Raw genomic sequence first — 27127 nt, 5'->3', positions numbered from 1 at the left:
TTAAAAGCTTTTGATTGGACAGCTTTTTGGAACTTGCTATTTTTTATAAGCAAGAGAGAGAAAGAGCCTTTGCTTTTTTTTTTTGGGCTTTTGATTTCCAGCTTTTGGGCTCTGCTTTTAGCATCCCTTGTAAACTCTATAAATATGTGGATAGGCCACTCACAACTCAGAGCATCTGGACGCAGAGTCTGAGTGTGAGCGCCTATCCGCACTCTTGTACTTTGAACTCAGATTAATACAAAAAGAAATATCGAAAGGGGCGCCAGTCTTTGGGGCCAATATCTCTAGGCACAGAACTCGGCCGGGCTAGTGTCGAAGAAATTGTGAATTGTGAACTGTTTTGAAGTGGTTATTTGGTGTTGTCGTGGTAGATTCTCGACTTGGAGTGTCCAAGTCTGTTACAGCCACACATATGAAACCCGTAGAGTCATACGTAACCTCTCCCAAGCTGCCAACTCAACTCCATACACAATAGTATGGCTACCTCCAATCCTATCAAAGGGGTCCTCCAACATGTTGAAGTCAACCCCAATGTACCATTGCTCTGCCTACGGCAGAGACTCTATAATGTGAGACCAAAACTCTGCACGTGCACTCGCCACATTGGGCGCATAGATGTTCAGGAAGCCCATGAGGCAACCTTGAACCTGCATAGTAATCCACTGAGCCTTGCCAGGCACAATAATCCCTCTGTCCACAATGGCCTGCTGCCAAGAGTCCGCAATAGTCATACATATCCCTCCTTGGATGCCACCAAGTCCAAATGCAACTGACTAGAATGTCTCATACAATCCATGCAAAAGCTGACCACAGTGTCGAATGTGGCTCTCATGCAGATGATGCTCCTGTAGCATAAGAAGGTCAATCTCTCCTCCCACAACGCATTGCTGAAGCTCCTGACGTAGTCGGCCCCTCTGTCGCTGAAATTGGGGCCCACCTAATTCCTACACGTTCCATGAGACGATCCGCTTGGGGAGCGAGAGAGAATTGATGTTGCAACAGCAGCTGATCGTGCTATCTTCAAGGCAGGCTTGGATGGGGAGTAATCCGCATCCGAGCGTCTGTGAGATAGGCATGATTGCAAAGAGTGTCTAGCCCAAGCCCAAGAAGAAGGAGCCGTGCGCAAGGCAGCCTCCTCTGTCCAGGAGTCCTCATGTATGTGCACATAGCATGGCGGGCTCTGCATGTTAGCAAAGAAGTGAACCACAATGTGTCTACATCTTGCTGAGTCTGGAGGCGTCACTAAAAATTTGGCCAACGGCCACAGAGTCTGAACCAAGTCCGTAACCCCTAGGTGATGAGAGCATAGTCACACGAAACGGCGTTTTGAGTGGTCGAAACAGAAACGCCGTTTCTTGACCGTTTCGGACCGGAAGAAACGGCATTTCGCCATGTGAAAATTGGCCAAAGGGTATTTTGGGAAAAAATCGAGCAGCGAGCATTTACGTGACAACAAACTTGGCTCTGCTTTGTTTTTGGCTGCGCGGACAGTTTTGCAGACTGCACCCGCCTACAGGTGAGCCCTCAAGCCCCTTTCCTATGCGCGCGCCGCGTACACGATGTGTGTGTGTGTGTGTGTGAGAGAGAGAGAGAGAGAGAGAGAGAGAGAGAGAGAGAGAGAGATGCATGTGTGGGCTGAGCGTGTTCATCATGTGCCTACCTTGCAGGGGCTTCACAAACACCATGACAGAGCCGTATTGGAGATATGTCACCAAATTGGCCGCCTGCGAAGGAGGAGGGGGCTCAAAAAAATGGAGATGCAACTTTTGTGGGATTGAGAAGACGGGGAGTGTAACTCGTGTGAAAGACCATCTTGGACATGTCCTTGGCAAGGATATGGCGCCTTGTGCAAATGTCCCGGCTGATGTTAAAGCTGGCCTTGAAGTATGGAAAGCAAAACGCTTGGATTTGGTCAACATTGAAGAAGAGACTCAAACGTTTAAGTCAGAGAAGTAAGCCAGGTGAGCTCTAAAAGGAGTAGATTGGAGTCCACAATAGGAAGTGCAGGTGTGTCATTGACTTCTTGTGCAAAAAGGACTCCTTTGCCAAATGTTCAAGCAGGGGGTCACCATCTCTCCAAGCTGCAAGCATTAAATCTGGCCTCTAAAAGCAAGCTATGAGGCTAGCTACCCATGAGGTGACACGTTTGTTCATAAGGTGTGCTATTCCCTTCAATGTGTCTAGTACAAAGCAATGGAAGAAGACAATGAGAGCAGTGAGTCGCATAGGATGTGAGTGGGAGGGTCCTTCCTCTGAGACCTTGCACACACAGGAGCTTAAAAAGGAGAAGATATGCGTGGACACACAGCTTGACTTCCTCAAGGAAACATGGAAGAAGTATGGATGCACTATACTTTGTGATGGATGGTCAGATGTGCGGAAGAGAAGTGTCTACATTGTCTTAATTTCTTCATGCAAGGGAACTATGTTTTGGAAGGCCATAGATGCTTCAGGTGCAGGTGTCAGTGGTCACTATCACAAGTGCTTACATTTTTGCAGAAATTGAAAAGGTCATCAATGCAATTGGAAAAGAGAATGTTGTGCAAGTAGTGACTGACAATGGCAGTAATTGTGTGTCTATGCGACTCCTGTTGGAGGCTGCATTTCCTACCATTGTGTGGACACCTTGTGCTTCTCATTCCTTGGACTTGCTCATTGAGGATATTGGCAAGATACCTTGGATACATGAGCTCTTTGCTACTGCTAAGAAGATGGTCAAGTTTGTGACTAAGAGGCCTAAAGCACTCAGCATGTTTCGGGCCAACAGTACTCTTGAGATTTTGAAGCCCTCTTCCACCAGATTTACTTATATGTTCATTGTGCTTGAGCGTCTCATTAGAGTGCGGCCAGCATGATTAGCTGTGATGAATGGCTTGCTTGGGAACAAATTAGAAAGCCACGGTTCACAGAGTTTTGACGCAATGTTTTCAATGAAGCTTGGTGGTTGGAGGCAGAGGCACTAGTAAAATCCCTCAATCCTATCTACACAGTTTTGCGCATCACCGACATGGAGGGGAGCACATTAGGCCTACTCTATGAGTACATGGACAAAAATGGGGAAGCTCTCAACAGAAATGCATACTTGGCAAAGGAGAAGTAAGTTGATATTCTTTGTAACTACTTCAAATCTCATGTCATAAATGGCTGAATTTCTTTGGCCCCTTTCTTTATGTCATATGTCCATGTTGTTCAATGTTAACAGGGTTGGTGAGTTGCGAGAGGTGTGGGAATCACGATGGAATTGGTTTCATAAACCAATCCCTGTTGTGGCGCATTTGCTACATCCTTTATGGCGTAGTGAAGAACAATTTGGGGAAGAAGAGCTAGACAATGGACTTCAAGAATATGTGGCAAAGTACACATGTGGTGATGTAACAATGGCAAGCAGGATAGAAAATGATTTGCTGGCCTTTCGAAATGAAACCAGCCATTTTGGTCAAGCCACTGCAAAGCTTAGAGAGACACAACTTCAGCCAGTCTCATGGTGGGAGAAGTATGGGAATTGTGCACCTACTTTTGTAAATACTACTCCCACGTTACACTACATTCTAGGCTCTAGCCCTACGCTTTGCAAATTCTGAATTTTTGTGTAAAACCAAGTTTTAAACTCTTTCCTCTTTATTGTGATATGTTGTTTGCAGAAACGCCTTGCCATTAGAGTCCTCTCACAAGATTGTGTTGTTGGTCCTTGTGAGAGGAATTGGAGTACTTGGGCTCTCTTTCATACAAAGAAGAGAAATAAGCTCACAGCCTTACAACTTGAGAGATTGGTGTTTTGTAATTGCAACATACAGCTGCTTGAGAAGCTTTCTAATTCCCCTAAGCCTACACAAGTCAATGTCGATAAAATTGACATTGAGAAGGTGTGTGACATTCTAGATATCCCACAGCACGAGCGCGATTTGTATGCCTTACTCTATGAAGAGGCTATTGCTCGAGTTCATGATATGAGGGGATTGAGGCGGCGAAGGGGAAGGGCTCGAGTTGGTGGCACTAGTGCAGTTGGATCTTCAGCGAGTGCGGAAGAGTCCTCCTCTTCTTGCAGTGAGGAGAGTGAAGAGGATGAGGCATAGGAGTCAGATTCTTGCGCATGCTCATTGCTACTTAGTACTTACATTTTGATTTGATCATAGATGACAGTTTAGTATTGTCATTGACTCATTTATCATATATTATTATGGAGTCTAGACCCTATCTTTTTGAGTTAGCAATGATTTATGTATCCAATTGCCAGTGAATCGTGATTTATGAAATTATGTGATTTGGATTTTGGAAATTACAAGTCACGACTCGTCACTTCAACTTGCTATGTTTTGAGCCTTGACATTGATGTTTGGATTAAGCATAGTATGACTCTTGCAGATTATGCACGGTCATACATTTTGACATGTGAGTCTGTGAGTCTGTGACATGTCTTGGAAGTTATAAGTTGTCAATAGTAATTTGAAGGTTTGATGTTTCTGATTTTGAGCATTAAGTTTCAATTTTCGAAGTTTAATATTAGGATTTAGGACTTGTGACTTGTCCTCTTTAACTTTTTGAGTATACCCATGGTCTCTCTAGGCTCTTGGGCTATTTGTTTTATGAAATTCATTGTTTTCAAATTGGAAAAAACAAGTGGTGTTTCTCAAACGTTTCTGCGTCGGACGAAACTCCGAAACGCCGGTTTTTCCGTTTCCGTTTCGGGTGGTGACTATGGATGAGAGAACTCGAGGGCCTGTGCCTGGAGCCTTAAGTCCACTCAGGCTGGTCCTTGCCACATAAGGGAAAAGAGGATTCAACCGTTGAGTCCAAGGTCTCTATCCGTCTAGCTGCAAGGAACAGTACATGAACTCTGAAGCAAGCTTCCTCAAAGTTTGGTGAGGGATCGTCGAGAAACCGTGTAAAGTCGTAGGCAAAGAAATCCCAACGACGACGAATGTCGAAGCTCGTCACTCCATGAGGAACTGCTGCAAAGGGGGACGTCTGCACCGGAAGGGGGGTTCGCAAGAAAGGTTGTCCCTCTCTCGCCAAGCGACTCGTGGCAAAAGCGCTGCCAAGAGATCTCCTAGCAGTCGAGGATGATCGTGCCCCGTGGGATGGCTGTGGGGAAGGAGCGGGAGGAGATGTGGAAGTAGGGGGGCTCGAGGGAGGAGGAGGAGAGGGGGGGCGGGGAGCGGCAGAGGGAGGAGGCGGGGAGGGAGGGGCGGAGGGGAAAACGGGGGGAGGAGGGGCTGTCAGAGCCTGGAGGTGAGGTTGAGGTGAGGGTGGAGCAAGGACCTCTTCCTATTGAAGAGGGTCGAAACAATTTCCTGTGGGAACCCACTGTTGCTGGACCGGAGCTTGGGGACCACTCTGAGTGCGAGGTTGGCGTGGTGGCCCGTGTCGACGTTGACCACGAACCTGCTGCCAGCCCTCCTCCGCTTGAGCCCCAGGCTCGGAGGGTGGCTCTGCTTGCGTACCCTGTGACTCTGTTTGTTGTTGTTGGGCAGCCCTTGACGGCTGAGGCTAAGCCTGGGGTGTAGGTTGGGGTCTCCTCCGTGGACAGGCCTTAGCAAGATGGCTTGCCCATCCGACGACAAATAAAACACTGATTCGGGAGGCCCGAATACTCCATGCTCTGACGGAACCAACCTCCACTCCCTTGAGGCAGTAGGATGGCCTTCGGGAGAGAGTGGGTGTCCCGAACCAGAACACGTATTGTGGGGATGCCGGCCACCTTGGTAGCTACAGAGGTTCCCGTGCGAGGTGTCTCCAAGACACTCCCAATCGCTGAGCCTATCCTGGAAAGGAGCGCAAGGTACTCCCGCAACAGGCCGGGGAAGTAGACTGAGATGGGCAGGTGTGCCTCAGCGACAAGAACGTTGGTAGCTAGGTCGAAAGTGTGCTCGAACTGCTCGGATGGCCAGGGGGCTCATCGCAATGACCTTGGACGCCATCTCAGGAGTCTCAAACTCTATCTGGTAGTAGCCGCGCCCGAGAAACTGAACATCGAGAATCTTGCCCACCTCGGCTAGAAGGAGGGCCTGAAGGAGATCACGCACCTCTCCTCTGCTAGGTCGGGTACCGATGATCAGCAGATGACGGAGGTCGCTTGGAGGCGCTCCACCTCTGCAGCTAGGCTCGCTTGGTTTGTCGGCGAGAGAGCAAGTCGGATGGTGGGCTCTGCAGGGTCGGGCGAGGGGGGAGAGTCCCTCTGGGGAGGAGCATGAGCCTCCATCTGTGTCTGTTGCTAACAGAAGAGCGGTAGTGATGAAGGCGAGGCCAAGCCTCGCTGGAGATAGTACACCGAACCGCAATGAGCAGCAGGGCGAGTCCTTCGAGCAAAACCGGGGGAGGGGGGGGATGGGTTCTCGACTGTGGGCTGTGAGGCAGGCAACAAGGGGGGGGGGGGGGGGGGGGGGGGGGGGAGGGGAGAACAAAGTGTGTGGGGGCTGGGGGCAGCGAACGAAGGGGGGGAGGCGGCAATGGCGAGCAGCGGTGGCGAGGGGGAGTGGCTGAGCAAAACGTGCTGGCTGGTCATAGCAGCGCGCAGCTATAGGCAGGGGCAGGGCGCAGCGCGCAGCAGAGCAGGCTGGGGCTGCTCGCAGCAGGGCAGCGCGAGGGCGAGAGGGGGCGACAGGGGCGAGCGATAGCAGCGGCGAGCAATAACCACCATCGGAGTGAGCTGCCAATTCTGCTTTAACAATCTCATGGGGTATTGCTGCCTTGCATCGGATCAGCTTGGAGATCATAGTGACAAGTGGTTCCTCCATCACCCTTCACCCGTCAGAGGTTTCTCCAAACCGCCTGCGGTGGTCAAGACTAGATCCCCAAATCTGAACTCCATACAATAGTGTGGATGCCACCAGCGTATCAAACAGCCATAGCTTAGTTCGGGGCTCTTGGAAATGTAGTAGTGAACACGTCTGCTCCAGACTTGTGAGGGCTGCATATCCTCGTGCGAGTCTAGAGGCCGCTGCCTCTCTCATGGGGAAGGAGGGTCGTGTGAAAACAACCCCCAAGTAAGTGTAGTTCTCAGCCAGCTCCACTTCCTCGCCATATAGAAACGTTGGCGCTGATGCCCTCTCCCATTGTGCTGTAGTATTAAAAATCATCACCTTGGTCTTGCTGAGGTTCACAGACAAGTCTCTATCATGTGCGTATCTCTCCAATGTATCCAGCTGGCTCTGTAACCCTTCTCTGATTCGGAAATGAGCACAAGATCATCTGCATACAACAACAGGGGTATCCATGTCCTTGACAACAATGCACCTTTGTCTCCATCTCTATCAATATAATCTGAAACCTCATCAATGTACATGCCAAAAAGAGTAGGAGAGAGTGGACAGCCCTGTTTCACTCCAATGTTAGAGTCGATAATCTCTGAGAGGCCTTTAGATGTATGCACTCTACCTGTTATTGTCTCGCATGGTGCAAGGATACCCCATGTAATCTCACCTGGGACACCAAGATCATACAGACTGTGCATCAGCCTTGCTCTAGGCATTGTGTCGAAGGCTTTGTGGAAGTCGACAAAGCAATGAGATACGCTGCCCACACGCTCGACCCTCCTCGATGATGGCTCGAAGAGTAAATATGTGATCAAGGGTAGCAAAACCTCTGGTGAATCCAACCTGCCCACGTGCTCTTACACCCTCTTTCTCTGCCCAACGACCGAGCTCCTGTTCAAGCACAAAAGCATAAAGCTTAGCCAATGTATGGCATATCATGATTGTGCGATAGTTACTAGGTGACGTAGGATCCCCCGTCTTGAATATTGGCACAAGGATGTTAGAGCTCCAACTCTCGGGAAGCCCTCAACTACAGCTCTGTTAAACATGTTTGCTAGCAAACGTGCCAGTGTACCTTGTGCATGCCGCGAATGTTTAGCAACCAGCCCCTCGTGGTCATATGCTCTGCCTGTATGTAGTCTATCAATGGCTGTGTGTATCATGCTCTCAGTAAAGAAGGTACTGATCTGAGGACGAGGCCCCGATGGCATAGTCACAGGGGATGCCCATTTTTGGGCTTCCCTTCCCCACTTGCCGTCTCGCCCTCTTTTTTACACTAAAAATCCATTTGAGCCCCGGGTCCCATCCCCTGACGCATCCCTTGTGACTATGCCCTATGGTAATGGTAGAGGGGGCTGATCTGGTACCGTATATAGACTAGTCGCATAATGCCCCCAAGTCTGCGTAGAGGTAATGGGTATGGGAGCTCGCTGATCTTCAAAGAGCCGCCATGCTTCATTGGAGTTCCGACTTAAGAACAACTCATAGTTCTTGCTCAAGGTGGGCTAGAATGCTTCGCTTCTTTCGAATTACAAGGTGCCGTGAAATGATCCTTACCGCTACCTCTCTGTGAAGTTTGGTCCTCATCTCTCGACATTCATCGTCATACCAGCTATTTCGGGGTCTAGTAACCTTACTTTCTCTTCTCGCAGTACGAGAGTGGAAAAAGGCTATATTTGCAGCTGCATGAAGAGCATCTATAAGTTATTGCGTCAACTCTGTCAATGGGACTTTCGGTAGCCATGGATTGTATAGAGTAGCGACAATCTATTGTAAAAGACAAATATGCATGATCATTAGCAGCCCAGATAAGTCTCGGTGACACTGAAAGCTCCCGAATGCGTGGGATGAGGTCAAGCGGTGCAAGTACATGGTCCACCATGATGGAGCCATTGTAGTGTGTATAACATGTAACTCCTCCTGAGCGTGGCCATCTGGCTATGCCATTATGAATGGCTAGTCCATGCGTAGCCCCCGTCTCTAAAAGATATTTGCCATATGATGCGCAATTGCCTTTACCTTGCAAGACTCTCTCAATCCCGAGATCCACATTATCATATTCTCGAAATCAGTTGTAGAGGTTTCAAAAAAGGAAGCTTGCAACGATTCTGTCCGTGCATTAAAGTCCCCAGCAAGCGGGACTGCCCATTCGGACCAGCATAGGCAGCATTTGAGGGTGCAAAGCAGCATATTGCAATGTACCATGGACGGTGGTCTTCTGCCTGCACTCTAATCCACATATAGCGGGCATGTTCATCCTTTCCCATAACCTGTATGATATGGTGCAGTTCCTCTCTGTAAAGTAACAGCCACCCCTCCTGATCCTCTCGAGGTATTTCCGCAAGGTCTCTTCCTTGCCACTGACTCCCACCTGTACCCCGGGACTGTGGGCAAGGTGCTCGTCCCATGCTGGTGTGTTTTTGTATACAAGATAATATTCGTGCCTTCGTACGTCTCTTTAAAAACGCCTACATCCATTACAGTTCCATACAGCAAAGCTAAGCATGGTCCCATAGGTCGCGCACTGTTATGTGCTCCGTTTCTCGCTGTAAATTACTTTCCCATCTCTATAAACAGCTCATTTATTTGCCTTTCGAGCCTCCATCACACATGGCATGCATTCCTTTCTATGTGCGATTTGGGCATGAGTGAGATCCTCTTCCAAGAAATCAGCCTGCGTCAGCTCTCAGCCTCACCCAAATATATCTAGCATGATCATTAATATGTAGTAGTGTTTGTAACTCCTCCCTAAATAGCACTGCTGCTCCTCCTGAACCTCTACTCCCATGCTCAGATCTCGCGACTGTCCTGTGGGTTGTTTCCCATCTGTGTCTCACCACATGTGGCATAAGCTTTCCAAGGGCTTGATGAGTCTCTGAGAAGAAAACGATGTCCCTATCTCTGAAACTGTCCTCGAAGGCACCGACGTCCAACCTAAGAGATCCATTACAATTCCAAGTAGCCATCTTCAATGTGGTCCCATAGGTCTCACACCATCATGTAGAGCGCCGCTCTACAATCTCCATCGGACCATCTCTGTAAAAGGCCATCTTTCCCTTCTCCCTTGCCGCCGCAATCTTTGGCATTACTTCTCTCATATGCGCAAGCTGTGAGAGAGTGAGATCATCACCGAGGAAAATACCTGTCTTCTTAAGAGTATGCCTCTTTTTCAAGAATTCCTTCTTCTCTTCCAAGGAGGGGAAGCGTAGTATGAGAGCTCTCCCTTTTGAAGATTCTCCCGGGCCATCACTCTTCTTGCCCACTCTCCATGCCTTTGTGTGTGAAGGCTTGTCCACCCCCTTCATGGATGTGAGGCTTGTGACCTCTTTTTCCACATTGTTTATGTCCTTGAGGCGAGTTACCCTCACATGTAGAGCCCGCATCCTCCTTTGTTCCTCTTCGAGGGTCATGTTAATAAGAGTGGGTGTACAAAGAGAGAGAGAGAGAGAGAGAGAGAGAGAGAGAGAGAGAGAGAGAGAGAGAGAGAGAGAGAGAGAGAGAGATACAATCCTCATCAGGATCATAGGAAGTCCATCGTCGGTCTTTGGCGGATCTCATCAATCTCCTCCATGGTTAGTAGTCTGACCGGGGGTCATGCATATCGGGCCAGGGTGACTCGAATCCGCTGATGTAGTCTCCGTCGATGTTGTGTAGTCCTCCTCAGCCGTGGGCGCCGAGCTTAGTCGCTTGGTTGATCAGCGTGCCTCTAGTGTGAGGAGAGTATTAGCTCTGTTGTAATCACACAGAGAGAGAGAGAGAGAGAGAGAGAGAGAGAGAGAGAGAGAGAGAGAGAGAGAGAGAGAGAGAGAGAGAGAGAGAGAAAGAAAGAAAGAAAGAAAGATTTTTAACGTCTATGTCAGGCCGAAATCGGCCTATGAGACAAATCAAATGTACATGGTGTGTATGTCATCCGTCTATCGGAAAGACAAATGAAACAAAACTGAACTGAATGTAGGTAGTGGAGTATCTGAGGAGGGATGGAGCTCTATCTCTAGGGGTATATGCATGTCTATATGCTCAAGGTAGTACAATCATGAGAATGCATCAAGCTATCTAGCTCCATCCTGTACTAATGGGGGGATGTAAGATGTGGTACATGGGCGGGTCTGGTGCCAAGGCTACCCGGATGAAAGCTGTCGGGTCGGCCCTCATCTGAGCCACTCGCTCCTCAGTGGCACGGCGCTCCCGGGCTCGGATCTCCTCGATCTGTCGGTGGTGGGAGCTCGCGCCCCTGTAGCCTGTGACTTGTGGTCGTCGTCTAGCTCGGCTCACCTCCGCCTGTGGGAGTGTCACTCCCCTCTGAGTGTCTGGTGAGGGAGGGGCGGCAATCCTCTGAAAGAAGTCTGTGAGCTGCGACTGTCTCCCCTCTGTCTGTGTAGCTGTGTGTGGCTGTAGTAGTGTGTCCCGATGGCTCTGTATCTCTAGTAAGAAACGTCCGAGCTGTCTCTGATCTCGAGAGTCCATGATCTCTCGGAGAGTGGGCTGTCCTCTGAATAAGGCCTCATACCTGCCTCTGATCTCAGTGTATGCTCTGCATCTACATACAAAGTGCTCCTCACTCTCCACCTCCTCTGTGCAGGCTCTGCAGACTCGCTCCTCCCTGGGAACACCAATATGTCTCCTGATCTCAATCTCTAACCTGTGTGAAGCCACTCTCAGCTGACCAATCGCCACCCGTGAGCTATGTGGCATATATGTGTCCATGTAGCGTGGTCTCTGTATGAACCCCCCAGACAATATGGTGAGAAACTGGTCTCTGTAATCTGACATCCTCGTCCCCAAGCCAGGTGACTCCCAGACTCTCCTAGTGTATAGCTGCCACAGATCCTGTCTCAATACCAAGTTCCTCTCACTGCGAGAGAGGTGAACATATGGTGAGTGGGGGTCGTATTGGAATGGTGGTAGGCTCTCCATGTCAAGACCGTGTCCCTCAAACCATGCTTTGACCTGTGAGTACCATGCTCTCTCATGCCCACTCTCTTATAGCTGTATAGCTGCCTCAAATGCTCTACGAGTAAGTCTGTCAGGAGGTAGCTCTCTCATCCTCTGGATGAAGCAGACTGTCTGGAATAGTGCCTCTACAACCATAGGTGGTGTGGCGAGCTCGGCTCTAATAATGTCATGTGGCACTGTCTCCTTGCTGCGGAGCAAGCGTGAGATCATACATACCTGTGGCCTCTCAAGCTGTGTCCATTGGTCAGCTGTCAATCCTGGTGCCCATACTGCCGCCGAGTACATCAAGGCCGGGGTGACTAAGGTGTCGAAAAGCCACCCCTTCGTGCGGGGCTCCTGAAAGTGTGCCTGGTGGCATCTCCGCTCTAGCATGGCCAGAGCTGGATATCCTCGGGTGAGCCTGTCAGCAACAGCCTGCCTCATAGTGAAGGGTCCTGGTAGGCTGGTGAATGTGATGCCAAGGTAGACATAGGAGGTGACTACATCAACCTGTCCTCCTGTTGTTGTGAAGGTGGCAGCGCTCCTCACTGCACTGGATGTGTGAAAGATCATAACCTTGGTTTTGCCAAGGTTCACAGTCAACCCCCTGTGTGTGCTGAATTCGTCCAAGGCCTCAAGATGGCGTTGCAAGCCCTCGGGTGACTCCGAAATCAACACAATATCATCAGCATATAACATGATGTGGATCGGAGTACCTGCCAAGTCGCTCCCCTCTCCTCCTGCTCACAGTATGTAGTTGGAGATCTCGTCGATGTAGAGCCCAAAGAGTGTCGGGGAGAGTGGGCATGCTTGCTTAACACCAATGGTGCTAGCAATGGTCTCTGAAAAACCGCCTGGGCAACGAACTCGACCCGTCACCCTCTCGTAGAGAGCATATATGGTCCAAATCATCTCTGTTGGTACCCCAATGCTGTGAAGGCGCTGGAAGAGTCTCTCGCGTGGGATTGTGTCAAAGGCCTTGCGGAAATCCACAAAGCAGCAGTAAAGCTTCTTCTTCCGCGCCTTTGCCCCATCAATGAGGCAGCGCAGAACGAAGATGTGATCAGTGGTGGAGAAAGCTCGTCTGAAACCTGCCTGGCCTGGAGCTCGTAAACCCTCGATCTCTGCGTAGCAGCTGAGCTGTGCCTCAAGTACTGCTCCATATAGCTTGGCCATCGTGTGGCCAATCATGATAGTCCTGTAGTTCTCTGGGTCCAGGGTGTCGCCAGATTTGTGGATAGGCACTATGGTGTGCTGTGTCCACTCCTCTGGGAAGCCCTCCCCTATAGCCCGGTTGAAGACATGTGCAATCAACGGGGCTATAGTGGAGGCCGCATAAATGATGTGCTCACTCTGTAATTCAGTATGGTCAGCTGATCGTCTGTGCTGCATGCGGCGTATGGCCCTCTCTACCATCTCTGCTGTAAAGAAGGAGGAGCACGTGGGGCGTGGCTCGTGTGGCTGTGGGATAGGAGGCTGCCCTGGCACCTCATAAAGTCGCTCTGCATAATCATGCCATATCTGTGGATCCTCAATAGCTGTAGTCAGACGTGGCTCGCGCACGGTGCGCCATGCCGTCGCGCTATCCATGCTCATGAATAGGCGGTATAGCTCAAGCTCCTGTGCCTCTTCGAATGCTCGCCGCTTTTGGCGTGTCAGCGTCTTCGTATGCCGTCTGGCCTCTCTCTCTGTGATCTCTCCTAAGGCTCGCCGTGCACTGAGGCGTCGGTATAGCTCACTGCACTCATCATCATACCAGCGGTTCTGAGGCATAGTCCCGGGGGGGGGAGTGCGTCCTGTGTGAGTGGTGTGTGGAAAAGAGCTAATAGCTGAAGTGTGGAGAACGGAAGAGATATGTGATGTGAGAACTGAGAGTGGTGTGGATGGGTGGAGGAGGCATAGGCCATGCTCGACCTCGGCCGAGTAAAGAGAGGCCTAGCTCATGTGTGAAATGGATGGTGGTGTGTGGAGTGTGTGCTGTGGAGCTGTGTGGGATGGTATCTCCGGTGATGGAGAAAGAGAGGTATGTGTGGTCGGCTCCGATGGGTATGGGTGGAATGGTGAAGGATGTGATAAGGTGTGTAGCCTCCCTGGGTCCCAGAATATAGTCGACTGTACTCCCCCCTCCCTCTGCAACTCCATGTGGCATACAAGTCAGGCCCCCTGAGGTGGGCCACTGGACCATCCCGTTATAAATAACGAGACGGTGCTGGGAGCCAAGTCGAAGTAGATGTCGTCCGTAGGCTGTGACTGGAGCTCTGTTTGCTGTATCTCTCATAGTAGCCTCCTCATCTAGAGTGTGTAGTGCCTCTGGGTCCTCGTGGTCATATGCCTCACACTGCTCACTGCGCGTACGAGCATTGAAGTCTCCCATAAGGAAGACTTCACCCAGTGTGGAGTACTCCATAATCTCCTCCGTGAGGCATGCGTACGGTGACTCCAACTCAATAGGGGCGAATCTGGAGCCTGTGGGAGCAAAGTAGCAAAGGGCAATGTAGACGATCCAGTCTCGTGAGAGCTCGAGGCGAATCCACATGTAGCGGGCCTGTGGGTCCCGGGCAACAATCTATAGTCTGCTGTGAAGCCCCTGTCTAAAGAGTATGGCCACTCCTCCTAAGCCGCGAGTGGTGTGCTGGTGCATACATCCCCGATGTAGATACTCCCACTGGAATCCATGTATCTGTGGTAACCCTCTCTCTGGGCTCTCGTGTGTCTCTGTAAGTAGAATGATGTCTCGACCTCTCATCACCTCCTCAAGTCTCTCTGGGTGTGTCCATAGGTCTCCATTGCAATTCCAAACCGTGACATGAATCTCCTCGTGTGTCCCACAGGCCGCGAGTCCCTATGCGATGGTCTTGCCATCAATGATAACCCTACCATCTCGATATACTGCCTTCTTCCCTTCTTTGCGGGCTTGGTGGACTCTAGGCATGCACGCACGACGGTGATCTTGTTGCATCTTTGTGAGGTCATCATCAAGATAAATCGGGGGGCCTTCTAGCCCTCTCAAGATGACCCTCTTTCGGAGGAAGGAATTTCGAGACTCCTCGGAGGCGAATTGGAGGATGAGAGCTCTCTTCTTTGGATCTTTGCCGGCTCTCCAAACTTTGGAGAAAGGGATCTCTTCTTCCTTGTATCCCACTTTCTTGCATAAAGCTTTCCCATCGCTCTCGGGTGTAGACCCTTCTTCTTCTTTGATGCCGGTCACTCGCACATTGAGACGGCGAGCTTGTCGCATCTTCTCCTCCTCGATGGGCTTCCTCTCTTGCTACCTTCTTGATGTTCTTTTTGACCACTTCGACCCATCCTTCTTTGGTGGCCTCTAATTTGTCCTCAATGCTTGCGGTGAGGGCTTTGGTGATCTCCTCCTTGAGGGCTTCCTTAGCCTCCTCTTTAATCTCTCCTTCCTCGGGAGTGAGGGATGTGATGGAAGCATGAAGGAGATCGATTTGTGCCTTCATCTCTTCTTGCTCTTTCCTCCATCTCTCCCTCTCCTTCTCGTTCTCCCGTTCCCTTCTCTCCTTCTCCTCTTTGAGATTTTGGATTTCCGCTCTCATGTCCTCCTTCTCTTCGTTCCATAGCTTGATGAAGGTGGCTTTCTCCTCCCTCCATATCTCTCTCTCCATCCGCCATTCTCTCATGTCCTTCTCCAATTGTGCAAGCCTCTTGTTCGTGAGCATGAAGGTTGTCTTCATTGTCGATGTCGGCGTCTTGATGATGGGGGAAGACATGGTTGTCTTCGTAACTACCCTCTCTTCATATTGTGAAGAAGAGGGGAGAAGGGGAAGAGAGGGAGTACGTGTGTGTATGCGTGTATGTGTGTAGTGTGTGTGTGGGTATGTATCCGTGTGTGTGTGTGTGTGTGTGTGTGTGTGTGTGTGTGTGTGAGAGAGAGAGAGAGAGAGAGAGAGAGAGAGAGAGAGAGAGAGAGAGAGAGATGGCTGCGTGAGGGGGAGGGAGGGGCTGCGTGAGGGGGAGGCTGGAGGGGGGCTGCGAGAGAGAGGAGGCTGGGGCTGCGTGAAGGCAGGGGGGGGGGGGAGGGGGGGGGGGGGGGGGGGAGAGAGGCTGCGTGAGAGAGAGAGAGAGAGAGAGAGAGAGAGAGAGAGAGAGAGAGAGAGAGAGAGAGAGAGAGAGAGAGAGAGAGAGAGAGAGAGAGAGAAAATGAAATGAAATGAAATGTTATATTAACGCAAAGTGACCTATTAGACCTGAAAGTTACAATGTGGTGGATCTGATACAAAGTCAGAGTAACAAGATGACAATGACAACAATGACAAAATAAAATACTATGGAATCATGAACTGCTAGGTGTGAACTAAGCAGCTAAACAGCTAGCTGGGATAGCTAGATCACAGGAGATCCAGCATCGGTCGCTGGCGGATCTCATCAATCTCCTCCATGGTCAGTAGTCTGACCGGGCGTCTTGCATGTCGAGCCAAAGTGATCCGAATCCTCTGATGCAGCCTCCGTCGATGCTGTGTAGTCCTCCGCAGTCGTGGGCGTCTGGATCTCCCCAGCTCAGTCGCTTGGTCGATCAGTGTGCCTCTCGTGTGAGGCGACGAGCTCTGCTGTGGTAGTAACTCCTCCGGGTGTCCAGTGGCAGCTGTAAAGAAGTCTGTGATCTGTCTTTGAGACTGGCTAGCCTCTCCTCTCATTAGGCTCTCTCTGTGTTTGCGCAGCTCGAGCAAAAACAAACCCAGGCATCTTTGATCCTCGTACTGCATGACTCTAGAGAATGGTCCAAAGCCCTCTCTGAACAAGCAATGGAAGCGGCCTCGTATCTCGTAGTAGACGTGGCAGTGGCATGTGTAGTGCAACTCTGTCTCAGGCTTGATGTCACACAGGGGGCATGTCTTGGCCTCTGCTGGTGCTCCGCTGTATCTCCCAGTCTCAATCCACAGCTGGTGTGAGGATGTGCATATCTGGCCAATAGCACATCGTATCCCATGAGACAAGTGGGTGTCCATGTATCTGGGCCTCGTCACAAAACCATCCTCTGTAAGCTGGAGGAGATGCTCTCTGTAGAAAGCCATCTTTGTGCCCAGCTCCTGTGCTCGCTGAATCCATGTCCTCTTGGTGTCTAGCTGAGTCAAGTCCTGGCGAATGAGCCTTGTGATCTCGGACTATGTAAGAGTCAGAGAGGGCACATCCAGTGAGTACTGGAAGGGAGGCAATCTGTCTATGTTGAACCCATGCGGCTGAAACCATGATGTCATCTCCCCATACCAGCATGCTGTATCTCCCTGCATGGCTAACTGTCGAGAGGACTCAAGTGCAAGGCGAGAGAGAAATGAAATGAAATGTTATATTAACGTCTTCAAAAGGCCATAGTGACCTATGAGACCAGAAAGTTACAAGGTGGTGGATCTGATACAAAGTCAGAGTAACAAAATAACCTAATCAACAATACAAAACAAAGATATATATTATGGGATTCTAGATGGGTCGATGTGAGCTAATCCGAAAAACTAAGCAAGAATGGGCGGCTAGTTGGGATAGCTGAATCACAAAAGATCTAGCATCGGTCGTTGGCGGATCTCATCAATTTCCTCCATGGTTAGTAGTCTGACCGGGCACTGTGCATGCCTGGCTAGCGTGCTCTGAATCTTTTGACGAAGCCTCCGTCGATGTTGTGTAGTCCTGCGCAGTCGTGGGCGCCTGGATTTCCCCAGTTCAATCGCTCGGTCAATCAATGTGCCTCTGGTGTGAGACGGGGGAGGGGGGGGGGGGGGGGGGGGGAGGGGGAGCTCTGCTATGGGAGTGGCTCTTGCGGCTGTCCCGTGTCTGCTCTGAAGAAGTCTGTAATCCGTCTTTGAGACTGGTTAGTCTCGCCATTCATCAGGCTCTCTCTGTGTGTGCGCAGAGAGAGAGAGAGAGAGAGAGAGAGAGAGAGAGAGAGAGAGAGAGAGAGAGAGTTCTATTATCGTCCTGGGAGGTCAAATATGACCTATGGGACCAAATGAACATGTCACGTGGTGTGAGTGGAGTTCATAAGTGACTCTCGATGCTCAAAAATGGCTGAAATGAGCGTCGCAATAGAGAGTCCACATCGTGGTTGGGAGAGGAAGGTATGTAGGGAGAGATCATGGCTGAATATATAGGGAAAAGAGGACCTTATGTGGTCAAAAGCTGAGCACTCAAGTAGTGTGTGGTACTCACTCTCTCGCACTTGACGAGGGCATAAGGTGCAAAGTCGATGACACTCCTCGCCAGTGCCCCAACGTCCTGTCTCGCAGCGTAGAGAATGGGAGCTAAGACGAATGGAGGCAATGGTGCGGATCGCACTCAATGGGATGGGCTCAAGGATGTAGGAATGGGTTCGGTTACCTCGTTCCGAGAAGAAGAGAGATTTGTAGTTTGGGGCAACGTGTGTGGTGTAATGGCTGAAGCGAGAACCTCCGGATTTCTCCCAAGCCGTGATACATTGGCGTTGTAAGAAGGCCTCATTAACTTGGGAGTCGATCGACGCATCCTTGACCAAGTGACATGCATCCCATCTTCCAAACCATTTCTTGATATCAAGCATCCACCCCGAACTTAGTATTTTGCTATTGCATGTCTTTTGAACCATTTGACTTGCTTCATATGCGATTCTAGGAAGTCGATGCAAAGGGCTACGTTGTGTCTTACGCATGTACTCCACAACCCTTTGCATGCCCAAGACCTCAATGGGAAGCAATCCGGACTCAAGAAGTAAGAGCATGTAGGGTGTTTGTGTCTTTACTTGGAGAAAGTTGGTGAGAAAACGCTTTTGGACATTCTCAAACTCTTTCCAAGTAGACTTCCCGATGCTTCCACCCCACACCTCCACTCCATAAAGAAGCACCGGTGTCACCAATGTGTCAAAGAGGTACTTTTTGAGAGCCCAACACTTGATCTCTCCTGCATTGCACATGTTCTCAAATGCATAATAGGCCCTCTTTCCGGCTTCCAAGCGACACATTGCACAATCCTTCCATTTATGATTGGATGGAACCTCAAGGCCAAGGTACTTGAAGTGATCTACCACTTCAAGTTTCTCATTGTTATATACAATGCATGGATTTTCATCATTGAGGGTCTTTACAAGCATAACTTTGGTTTTGGATCCATTCACGATCAGCCCGCTATGTAGGCAAAAGCGTTCCAAGACACTCATAAGCTTTTGTGCATCTTCTAAGGTATGTGTCAAGAGCACTACATCATCTGCATAAAGCAAAAGCATGATCACCGCATTTCCAATCTTAACCTCTTCTATGCCTTCTTGCTGCATAAAGTCAAGAACCATGCATTCCAATTCATCAATGAGTAGCCCAAAGAGGGTTGGGGAAAGTGGGCATCCTTGTTTGACACCAATAGTGCTTGCAAAAAATTCTGAAATTCCATCTCCCATACGTAATCGACATATCACTTTTTGGTAGATGCGAAAGACTGCATGCATAAATTCTCTCGGCACTTGAAGGCTTTGCATACGTCTCCAAAGATTTCCTCGCGGTACCATGTCAAAAGCTTTCTTGAAATCCACAAAGCAACAATACAACTTTTTTCCTTTCAATCGAGACGCTTCCATAAGAACTCGAAGAGTGACAAGGTGATCAATAGTGCTATGATGCTTTCGAAAACCTGCTTGGCCAAGTGCACGTTTGCCATTCTTTTCAGCCCATTCACTTATCTTCATCTCCATGATACATCCAAATAACTTTGCCATTAAAGAACCAACCATTATAGTGCGATAGTTGTTCACATTGTTTACATCTCCTCCTTTGTGCAAAGGTTTGATCCAATTTGCACTCCAATCATGAGGCATGCCATACTGAAGTGCAAGGTTAAACATATCGCATATCCAATATCGTGTTTTCTTGCTTGTCCATTTAATCATTTCAGCCTTGACACCTTGAATGTCACCTGCCTTGCGAGTAGCAAGTTTCTCAAGCGCGCGGCATACATCTTCAATGGTAAAGAAGGGAGACATAAACGGAAGGGAGCTACAACACTCCATCTTATCAACATTGGGTTGCTCATAGAGATTCTTACAATGCATATATATATCCTCAAGAGTCAAGTCACCAAAGCTCTCAATGCGCTTGCCTTTTAGATTTTGCCAAAACTTGCCACATGCATGTGCTTTCTCTTGTGCTAAAAGAAGTTGTTTTTCGACTTCCCACCTTCTCCTCTTCTTTTGAACAAGTGCTTTGTATGTGTGAACATTCCAAGTAAACTTCCTTGTCTTTGATTGCATCCAATCTTAGCAAGTGTTTTCGGGCTTGACTACATTCCATGTCAAACCATTTCTTCTTGGTGCTACCCTTCTTAGACCTCTTGCAAGACATGTGTTTCACCGAAAAGCATTCCTTCGCACAAGAGAAAATTACTTCTTTGAAAACTTTCCACTTGCATTCTAATGTTGGGCTCTCTTGATGCTCTATCATGCTTAACATTTGGTCCACCATATCAACATATATAAGTGCTCGTTTGAAGTCTAGACGTAGGTACAAATGATTCACATCATGATTGGAGGCTACATGCTCGGGCCGTTTACCACACTTGACGTCAATACATAACATCCTATGATCCGATTCCGGATTCCATTCACCAAGTGTAAAGCTTTGTATGCATTCTAGAGTGGCTTCCGAGAACAACATATAGTCAATCACGCTAGCACCGTTGTGCTTTCTACATGTAAAGTCATTGGTGCCTTGCCATAGAGATACACCATTTGCAATGAGCATTCCGGTACTATTGCACATATGTAGAAGTGACTTTCCATAGTGATCTACTTCTTTTGCATCATTAGAACTTCGATTATACATGTATGAGTCATCCATTCTTCTTGAGACATGCGGCATGTCTACTTGTTGTGTGTCGTGTTGTAACATATTTGTGCGAGCATTCATGTCTCCAAAAACAATGACTTCACCTTGATCCTTGTAATGAGCAATGTCTTTCTCTAGTTCAACAAAGGGCTGATCTCTATCCATATTCAAGCAAGCATAAAAGTTGGAGTCATAGTGAGGAATGTAGCAACCGGCCACAAACATGACTTGACCATTTGGTGGGCTGATTTTCAGCCATAAGTAGCGTTTATACTTATCTTCTTTGACAATGGAAACATCTTTCAAACCCTTGTTGGTCATACATGCTACGCCTCCTTGGCCTCTTCGTTGCTTTGCATTTTTGGCCCACATCAAAGAATGCACATCGTATTTGTCAAATCCAAGAATTCGTTGCGCATCATGCTCCCATGTTTCGATAAGAAGTATCACATCGGAGTCATTGGTAAGCTCATCAATGCCAATTCCCGCATTCCATGGATACCCGTTACAATTCCAAAAGCTTATTCGCAAGCGTGAGTTGGTCTCATAGATCATGTGTCCCTATTTGTTGGGTGGACTTGCATCCTCCTTAAGTGGCTTTTCTTCTTGAGGTGATACCTTAACCTTCTTGCTTCTTTCCTCATATGCTTTGCGACGTACATTTTGTTGCATAATAGTGCGATCCTCATATACATTACAACCTGTTCCTGTGAGGTAGATCCAACCATTGTCAAGGATGATCTTTCTCTTTACCTCATCAGCCATGGTACATACAATAGGTCTTTCTCCCGAGCGAGGGACTCCTTGTTTTCCAACTCGATGTGCACCATAAGCCATGATTCCTGACATGCCAAAGTGTGTAGCAAAAAACTCTTCAATAGCAACTGCAAGAGATTGGGGTGAGAGAGAGGAAGAAGAAGAAGAAGAGAGAGAGAGAGAGAGAGAGAGAGAGAGAGAGAGAGAGAGAGGAAGAAGAAGAAGAGAATTTTAACGTTGTAGGAAACTATCCCAAGAGACCTTATAGATCTATGAGGCGAGGAGAGTTGAACTCAAGACTTGTTATCGTGTGTGCCGCCTAACAGTACTGTTTGCAGGGTATTGTTGAGCACACATCCCAGCTCTGCGTGCCCCAACCAGCAGTTGCTGCTACACCTGCCACCCCATCCACCAACATGCGTGTGTGCGCACCACCCTCTCCAGTATTCTCTTCAGGCACCCTCGCTGTCTCTTACACGGGTGGAGATCACTAGACTCATTCGTCAGGACCTGATCCAGCTCGACACCAGGAGGACATGGATAGAGCCGCCTCAGGAGTTGAGCACGAAGATGGCTTTCTATAGAGAGCATCTTCTCCACCTCACAGGAGATGGGTTTGTGATTCGACCCAGCTACATGGACACACATATGTCTCATGGTTTGTGTTGTGCCATTGGTCAGATACGCACATCCTCACATCAGCTCGAGATTAAGACTGGTAGATTCAGAGGGATACCAGCAGACAGCAGGATATGCCGATTATGCCAGAGAGAGCCAGAGACAGAGTTGCACTACATATGTCATTGCACAGTGTTCTATGAGATACGGGGGCGTTTCCACTGCTTATTCAGAGAGGGTTTTGGTCCTCTATCTAGGGTCATGAGTTATGAGGATCAGAGATGTCTTGGACTATATCTACTTGAGTTACACAGGTATAGAGACACTTTACTGGGGAGAGCTAGAGAGAGGCAGTCCCAAAGACACATTACAGATTTCTTTTCACTAGATATGGGACAGCCAGAGGAGCAGCCACCACTGCAGAGCTCGTCCCACACTCATTCGACCACTACTGGCACTCTCATCGACCGAGCATTGGAGCTACAGAGATACAGACGACCGCGACTGAGGAGAGGAGCTACACAGCATCGACGGAGACTACAACAGAAGATTCGAGCCATACTCTCTCGACATCCAGAGTGCAGATGAGGATGGATCCTCACCATTTCTTCCATCTTTGTTTCACACACTGTTACATCCAGTTTACCGGGTACCTATTGTATCAGCTGCTACACCCACGTAGTTTTAGATTGTAGTAGTAGTAGTAGTATTTTGTTCCACTTCTAGTTCTTTTCTAGTTCTTTTGTACCCAGACATGGTATTAGATTCACTATTTTGTAACTAATTGGTCTCATAGGTCATTTTGGCCTTTTGAAGACGTTAATATAACATTTCATTTTCATTTCATTTCTCTCTCTCTCTCTCTCTCTCTCTCTCTCTCTCTCTCTCTCTCTCTCTCTCTCTATGTGTGTGTATAGAATCTAGGATGTTTCCTTTTACGCTTTATCTCAGATCATGGTATCACATCTGTTACAGTTGTAACTTTTGGTCTCATAGGTCATTTTGGCCTTTCGAAGATGTTAAAATAACATTTCATTTCATTTCTCTCTCTCTCTCTCTCTCTCTCTCTCTCTCTCTCTCTCTCTCTCTCTCTCTCTCTCTCTCACACACACAGATTTTTCATTTCTCTCTCTCTCACACACACACACACACACAGATTTTTACTTTGGAAATGCAGGAAAGAGGATGTAGAGATTTGTATGAAACAAGTGCAATGCCTCCACTATGATGAAGAAGTTAGCATCTATGATTGCTTGGGCATAAAGCCATCCAGTTCAGGATCCGAATTAGGAGCTTCTAATTGGATCATTTCCGGAGCCAGACGCCTGTCATATTTTTCAGCTTCGCATTTTACTTCAGGACACTCGATGGCTCTTAATGTTAACTCTCACATTCTTAGTGAAATATTTTTGTTTACGGACTTGAAGAGTGATAGCATAAATGAAGTTGATGCGGCTATCCCATCGTGCTCTTTGGGGGAAGAAGAAACGCAGGACCAGGGTGAAGCTCAATCAAGGCATGAGGTAAATCTGGTTCAAGAACTACCACAAGTGTGTGAAGCAATCTCGGAAGCTGTCATTTCTGGAGGATCAGTGTTGGTATTAATCAGTGGGATCGGAGCATTTTTGGAAGCTTTGGAGGCCATCGCACAAACCTTTGACAATTCGGGTCTAAGGTAAGCTGCTAGTTATTCACTTGTCAAGGTGAGAGTATCGACCTTCAACAACTAAAGCCTTAGTACTCTTTGGTCACGCTAGTGATGTTCCTCTGTTCTTCATATCGCCGGTGGCTGAAGAGCTCTTAGTTTATTCAAACACGATTCCAGAGTGGTTGTGTGCTGAAAGACAGGAAAAGGTGTGCTGGTATTGAATAATAGTCAACTGCCTACATTCCGTTTAAGGGGTTTGCGAATGTTTGAAGCATCAGCTGTATGCAGGAGAGGCGCTTTTTCGTCATGTAGAACTTTTGCAGCAGAAGCGCCTGCATCAATTATCCTCCATTTACTCAGCAAAAGTTATGTATGATTTCTGTCCTTCTTTAGGTGGTTTCCTGCATAGTGGGGCTGGTTTATTTCACACACACAATGTGAGAGATTCTAACTTATCCTCATGCAGCAAGCTGTGGAAAGAGCCTTGTGTCGTTTTTGCTGTAAATTGGGGTCTCAGGTTGGGGCCAGCTGTACCTCTGATACATAGATGGAGGCAAGATGCTCGCTGTCTTCTCGTTCTGTCTCAGGTTTGGAAGCATCTATTTTGGGTTATTTTTTGGTCTTAGCAAATTGTGACGAGAGTCTCTCTCCTTTCTTGTTCCGACAGTGACTTTCGTCAGTGATTGAGTTTCGTAATGTCAAGAGTCAATTGCTCTTTGAATTCTTACATGCACACATGAAAGTTCATAATGACAGATTTCTTCTCGTGTTCAAAGGCTGAAAGGTTATGAACTCATGTATGCGGTAGGTGTGGTGACAGACAAAAACTTTAAATGGGATATAAGTTGCAGGTCTAGATTGGGCTGTGAGAAAAAACTTGTACTATTATTTGATGTATAGCATAGCTGATTGGTAATTTGGAGGTCTTTGAACATTTCATTTGATTTTATGAAATTTAAGCTTTGAACACCCTCCACCTATGTGGAAGCATTTGTAGACTGTGAACTTCCTCTTACATATAGACAAGCCATGTGTAAAGCATAGCCTTTGAAGGGTGCATGGCAGCCACATGTTAATAACCACCTGTATGGATTCATTTTTTGTACACCTTTATGCTGAATGTCACAGGGCAGTGGACTAAAGAAACAGTTGAATGGACACATTAAAATGGACAAAGAAACAAGATTATCCTACGTCAAAAGACACTATATCTAATGGCTAGGTCCACCGTGTGCTCTGGATGAGTAATTATCATCCAGGGGGTGGCACTTAAATAGCGTCTAAAACGCTTAGTTATTTTAGACGCTATTAAGTATGGGAGTATTCTTGAGACCCCCGATGAGAGGAACCCAATACTACATGCCTTCGGTTTCTACTTGCAAATCTTTCCCACCTAAAGGTTAAGCTCACAAAAGTCGTGTTTCAACCATCAGTGGTCACGTGATATACCTCATCCAACTTGGAAGTCAGGGTCCCACCAATGTAAGCTCACACATGGATTCCCTCATAACAAGGGCCTTACAACTAAGCACCATGGATTGGTGGTTTCTAGAGTACTGAGCATATCTAACAGATCTATCTGATCGTAGATTTTACAATCAGGTACTTAGGTTACTTGTGTTGCATTTTCACAGTATAAGCTTCTATCAAAGTAAGACATATCCTTCATTGCATGCCTGAAATTGTTGCTCCAATCACTCAAATACCTGGCTGTAACATTGAAATCACCTGGTTGTAACTTAAATATGCTTTGTATATGTGATCGATTTATGATGCTTTCTGTTGATGACTGATCCCCTATTTATGATGTTCAAGATGCAATTTGTTGATAAGAGCTGATGGTCAGTGGAGTTATAAACTAGTAGCAAGAAAGTATCAGGGTATGTTGGTGTGGTATTCTTTTTGTGAGCTGGTTTTGTTTCTCGAGTGTTTTGCAGGCTGGAATCAATGCAAAGCTTGCATTGGCTCCTTTTCAGCCTTTACAAATGAAAGTCTTGCAGTACAACAGGGGAGGGAAACTTGGGTAGGATTTCGATTCTAAAATTCTCTCTAAGCGCCCCCCCCCCCCCCCCGCCCCCCCCCCCAAAAAAAAAAGAGGTTTTAATATTGTGGTTGCAATTTGAACTGTGAATTATTTTGCAGAGAAACAGAGGTATCAGCAATCATAGAGAAGCTGAAGCCTGAGATGTCTTTGGTAAGATCGTATAGCCTCAGCGAAAGAATATGGTGTTAGGCCTCTTAACCCACGGCTTGCTTACAGGTTTCGGAAATGATGAGAGGCAAACTTGAGCCTCTCTTAGGTGGAGATTGTAAGGGCTCCACTGACAACACCGCTTTCTATAACATGTGGGATGTCTTGACTATTCCTGGTCCTGATCGTGTTGAAGCGGACATGGCTGCAGAGGTGGCATGTAGCATTCGTCCAAAGCAGCTGGACTCAGGAATTGCTATTAGCCAAGTGACTATGAGTGTGCAGCAAAATAAAGGAAAATGGCTTCTGGATGTACCAAAGTTACCTGAGGGTGAAGGTCCTAGCTTCATTGGGAGAGTCAGAGAAGACATCTGCTGGGGATCAGTCACGGTCACTGAACTTGTGAACATCTTGCAAGAGCATGGCCTATGCTGTGAGGTAATTTCAAAAGAACAAGATAATCCAAGTGCTGAAAATCTCTGTGAATATTGTATAGATATAAGCTCCCCCTCTCCTGCCAAGGTAGAGTTGAGGCCTCATTGTACTCTGATTGAGACAGAAGATACAAGTATGCGAGAACTTATTACTGACGCAGTGAAAAGCTTCTTGACTTTCATATAGTCAGAATTTTGAGCTAAATCGGTCTTGTTTAGAGATGTCTTATAATTACATGGTTAGTTAGGGATGTTTGTGTTTATTCTTTCTATCTTATGTGGTGCTTATGCCCTATCAAATATTGTATGTTGTTTAGATTTTCCCTAATTTAATTCTTCTTTTAGTGCCAGGTTTTGTTATGGCTGAGTCTGCTCTGCATCCCTAGAGTTATGACAGAAACTCAGTATGTAGATCTTTGTACCGATGTATGCTTGTGTTGTGTGTGGTGTGGGTGTGTGGGATCATATATACCTACTATTGGGTACTGACGACGATAATGGGGATGTCTTAGTATCTAGTCAATGCTATGCATGATGGAGCTGATGGTTATAATGTCTTGTGGATGACTATACCTTGCACTTTCCTTCACAGGTGAATCTGAGCTTGTCCTGGATTTATTTAGGTATATTTTTGTGTTATGTGTGGTAGTTTGGGAGATCAGCTGTCACGTGATAATAATCTAAAGTTTGTAATTTTTAACACTTGTACACTAAATTATATTTACCTATCTCGTAATGGCTTCCAAAAGATAAATTCAATACGTACATGTTACAGAGGATATAGGAGCTCCAAGAAAATGCTTATGGGACAGGGGACACCCTCCTTACATAGAGTGCAAAAGTCATGATTTTTCAATGTGACAAGGCTTTTCATCTCCTACACTAACATCCTTCACTTTTACAATTTAGATGTTCTCTGAAAAAAATTGATTTTTGGAGACCTAATTTCCTTTTCATGAATACGATGATCTTCATAACGCTCTTAATACCATTAGGCAAAATAT

General features: G+C 47.6%; 2 protein-coding genes across 5 annotated transcripts in view; both read left to right on the top strand.

Annotated features, from left to right (window-relative positions):
* Window positions 1-26328, top strand: part of LOC147456100 (integrator complex subunit) — an 82351-nt gene extending 56023 nt beyond the window's left edge. Inside the window, exons 4-10 of one of the 4 annotated variants that reach the window (XM_086514667.1) lie at window positions 23028-23525; window positions 23608-23704; window positions 23777-23868; window positions 23965-24085; window positions 25436-25521; window positions 25641-25692; window positions 25759-26328. In XM_086514667.1, the coding sequence (XP_086370793.1) occupies window positions 23028-23525; window positions 23608-23704; window positions 23777-23868; window positions 23965-24085; window positions 25436-25521; window positions 25641-25692; window positions 25759-26310 (1498 nt within the window). In that variant the 3' untranslated portion in view covers window positions 26311-26328. Of the gene's footprint in view, window positions 1-23006; window positions 23526-23607; window positions 23705-23776; window positions 24086-25435; window positions 25522-25640; window positions 25693-25758 lie in introns of all 4 variants that reach the window. The other 3 variants (XM_086514666.1, XM_086514665.1, XM_086514664.1) reach the window with 3 other exon arrangements.
* LOC147456101 (uncharacterized) lies at window positions 1953-5108 on the top strand. The gene is made up of 2 exons (XM_086514668.1): window positions 1953-3096; window positions 3203-5108. Exons 1-2 carry the CDS (start codon window positions 3008-3010, stop codon window positions 3579-3581), a joined length of 468 nt encoding a protein of 155 aa, XP_086370794.1. The 5' UTR covers window positions 1953-3007; the 3' UTR covers window positions 3582-5108.
* Window positions 26329-27127: the final 799 nt, after the last annotated feature.

The sequence above is a fragment of the Adiantum capillus-veneris genome, chromosome 6 (assembly GCF_014529385.1).
Source record: "Adiantum capillus-veneris isolate H3 chromosome 6, ASM1452938v2, whole genome shotgun sequence".
In the NCBI taxonomy this organism is placed as follows: domain Eukaryota; kingdom Viridiplantae; phylum Streptophyta; class Polypodiopsida; order Polypodiales; family Pteridaceae; genus Adiantum; species Adiantum capillus-veneris.
This window is presented reverse-complemented; position numbering and strand designations above follow the sequence as displayed.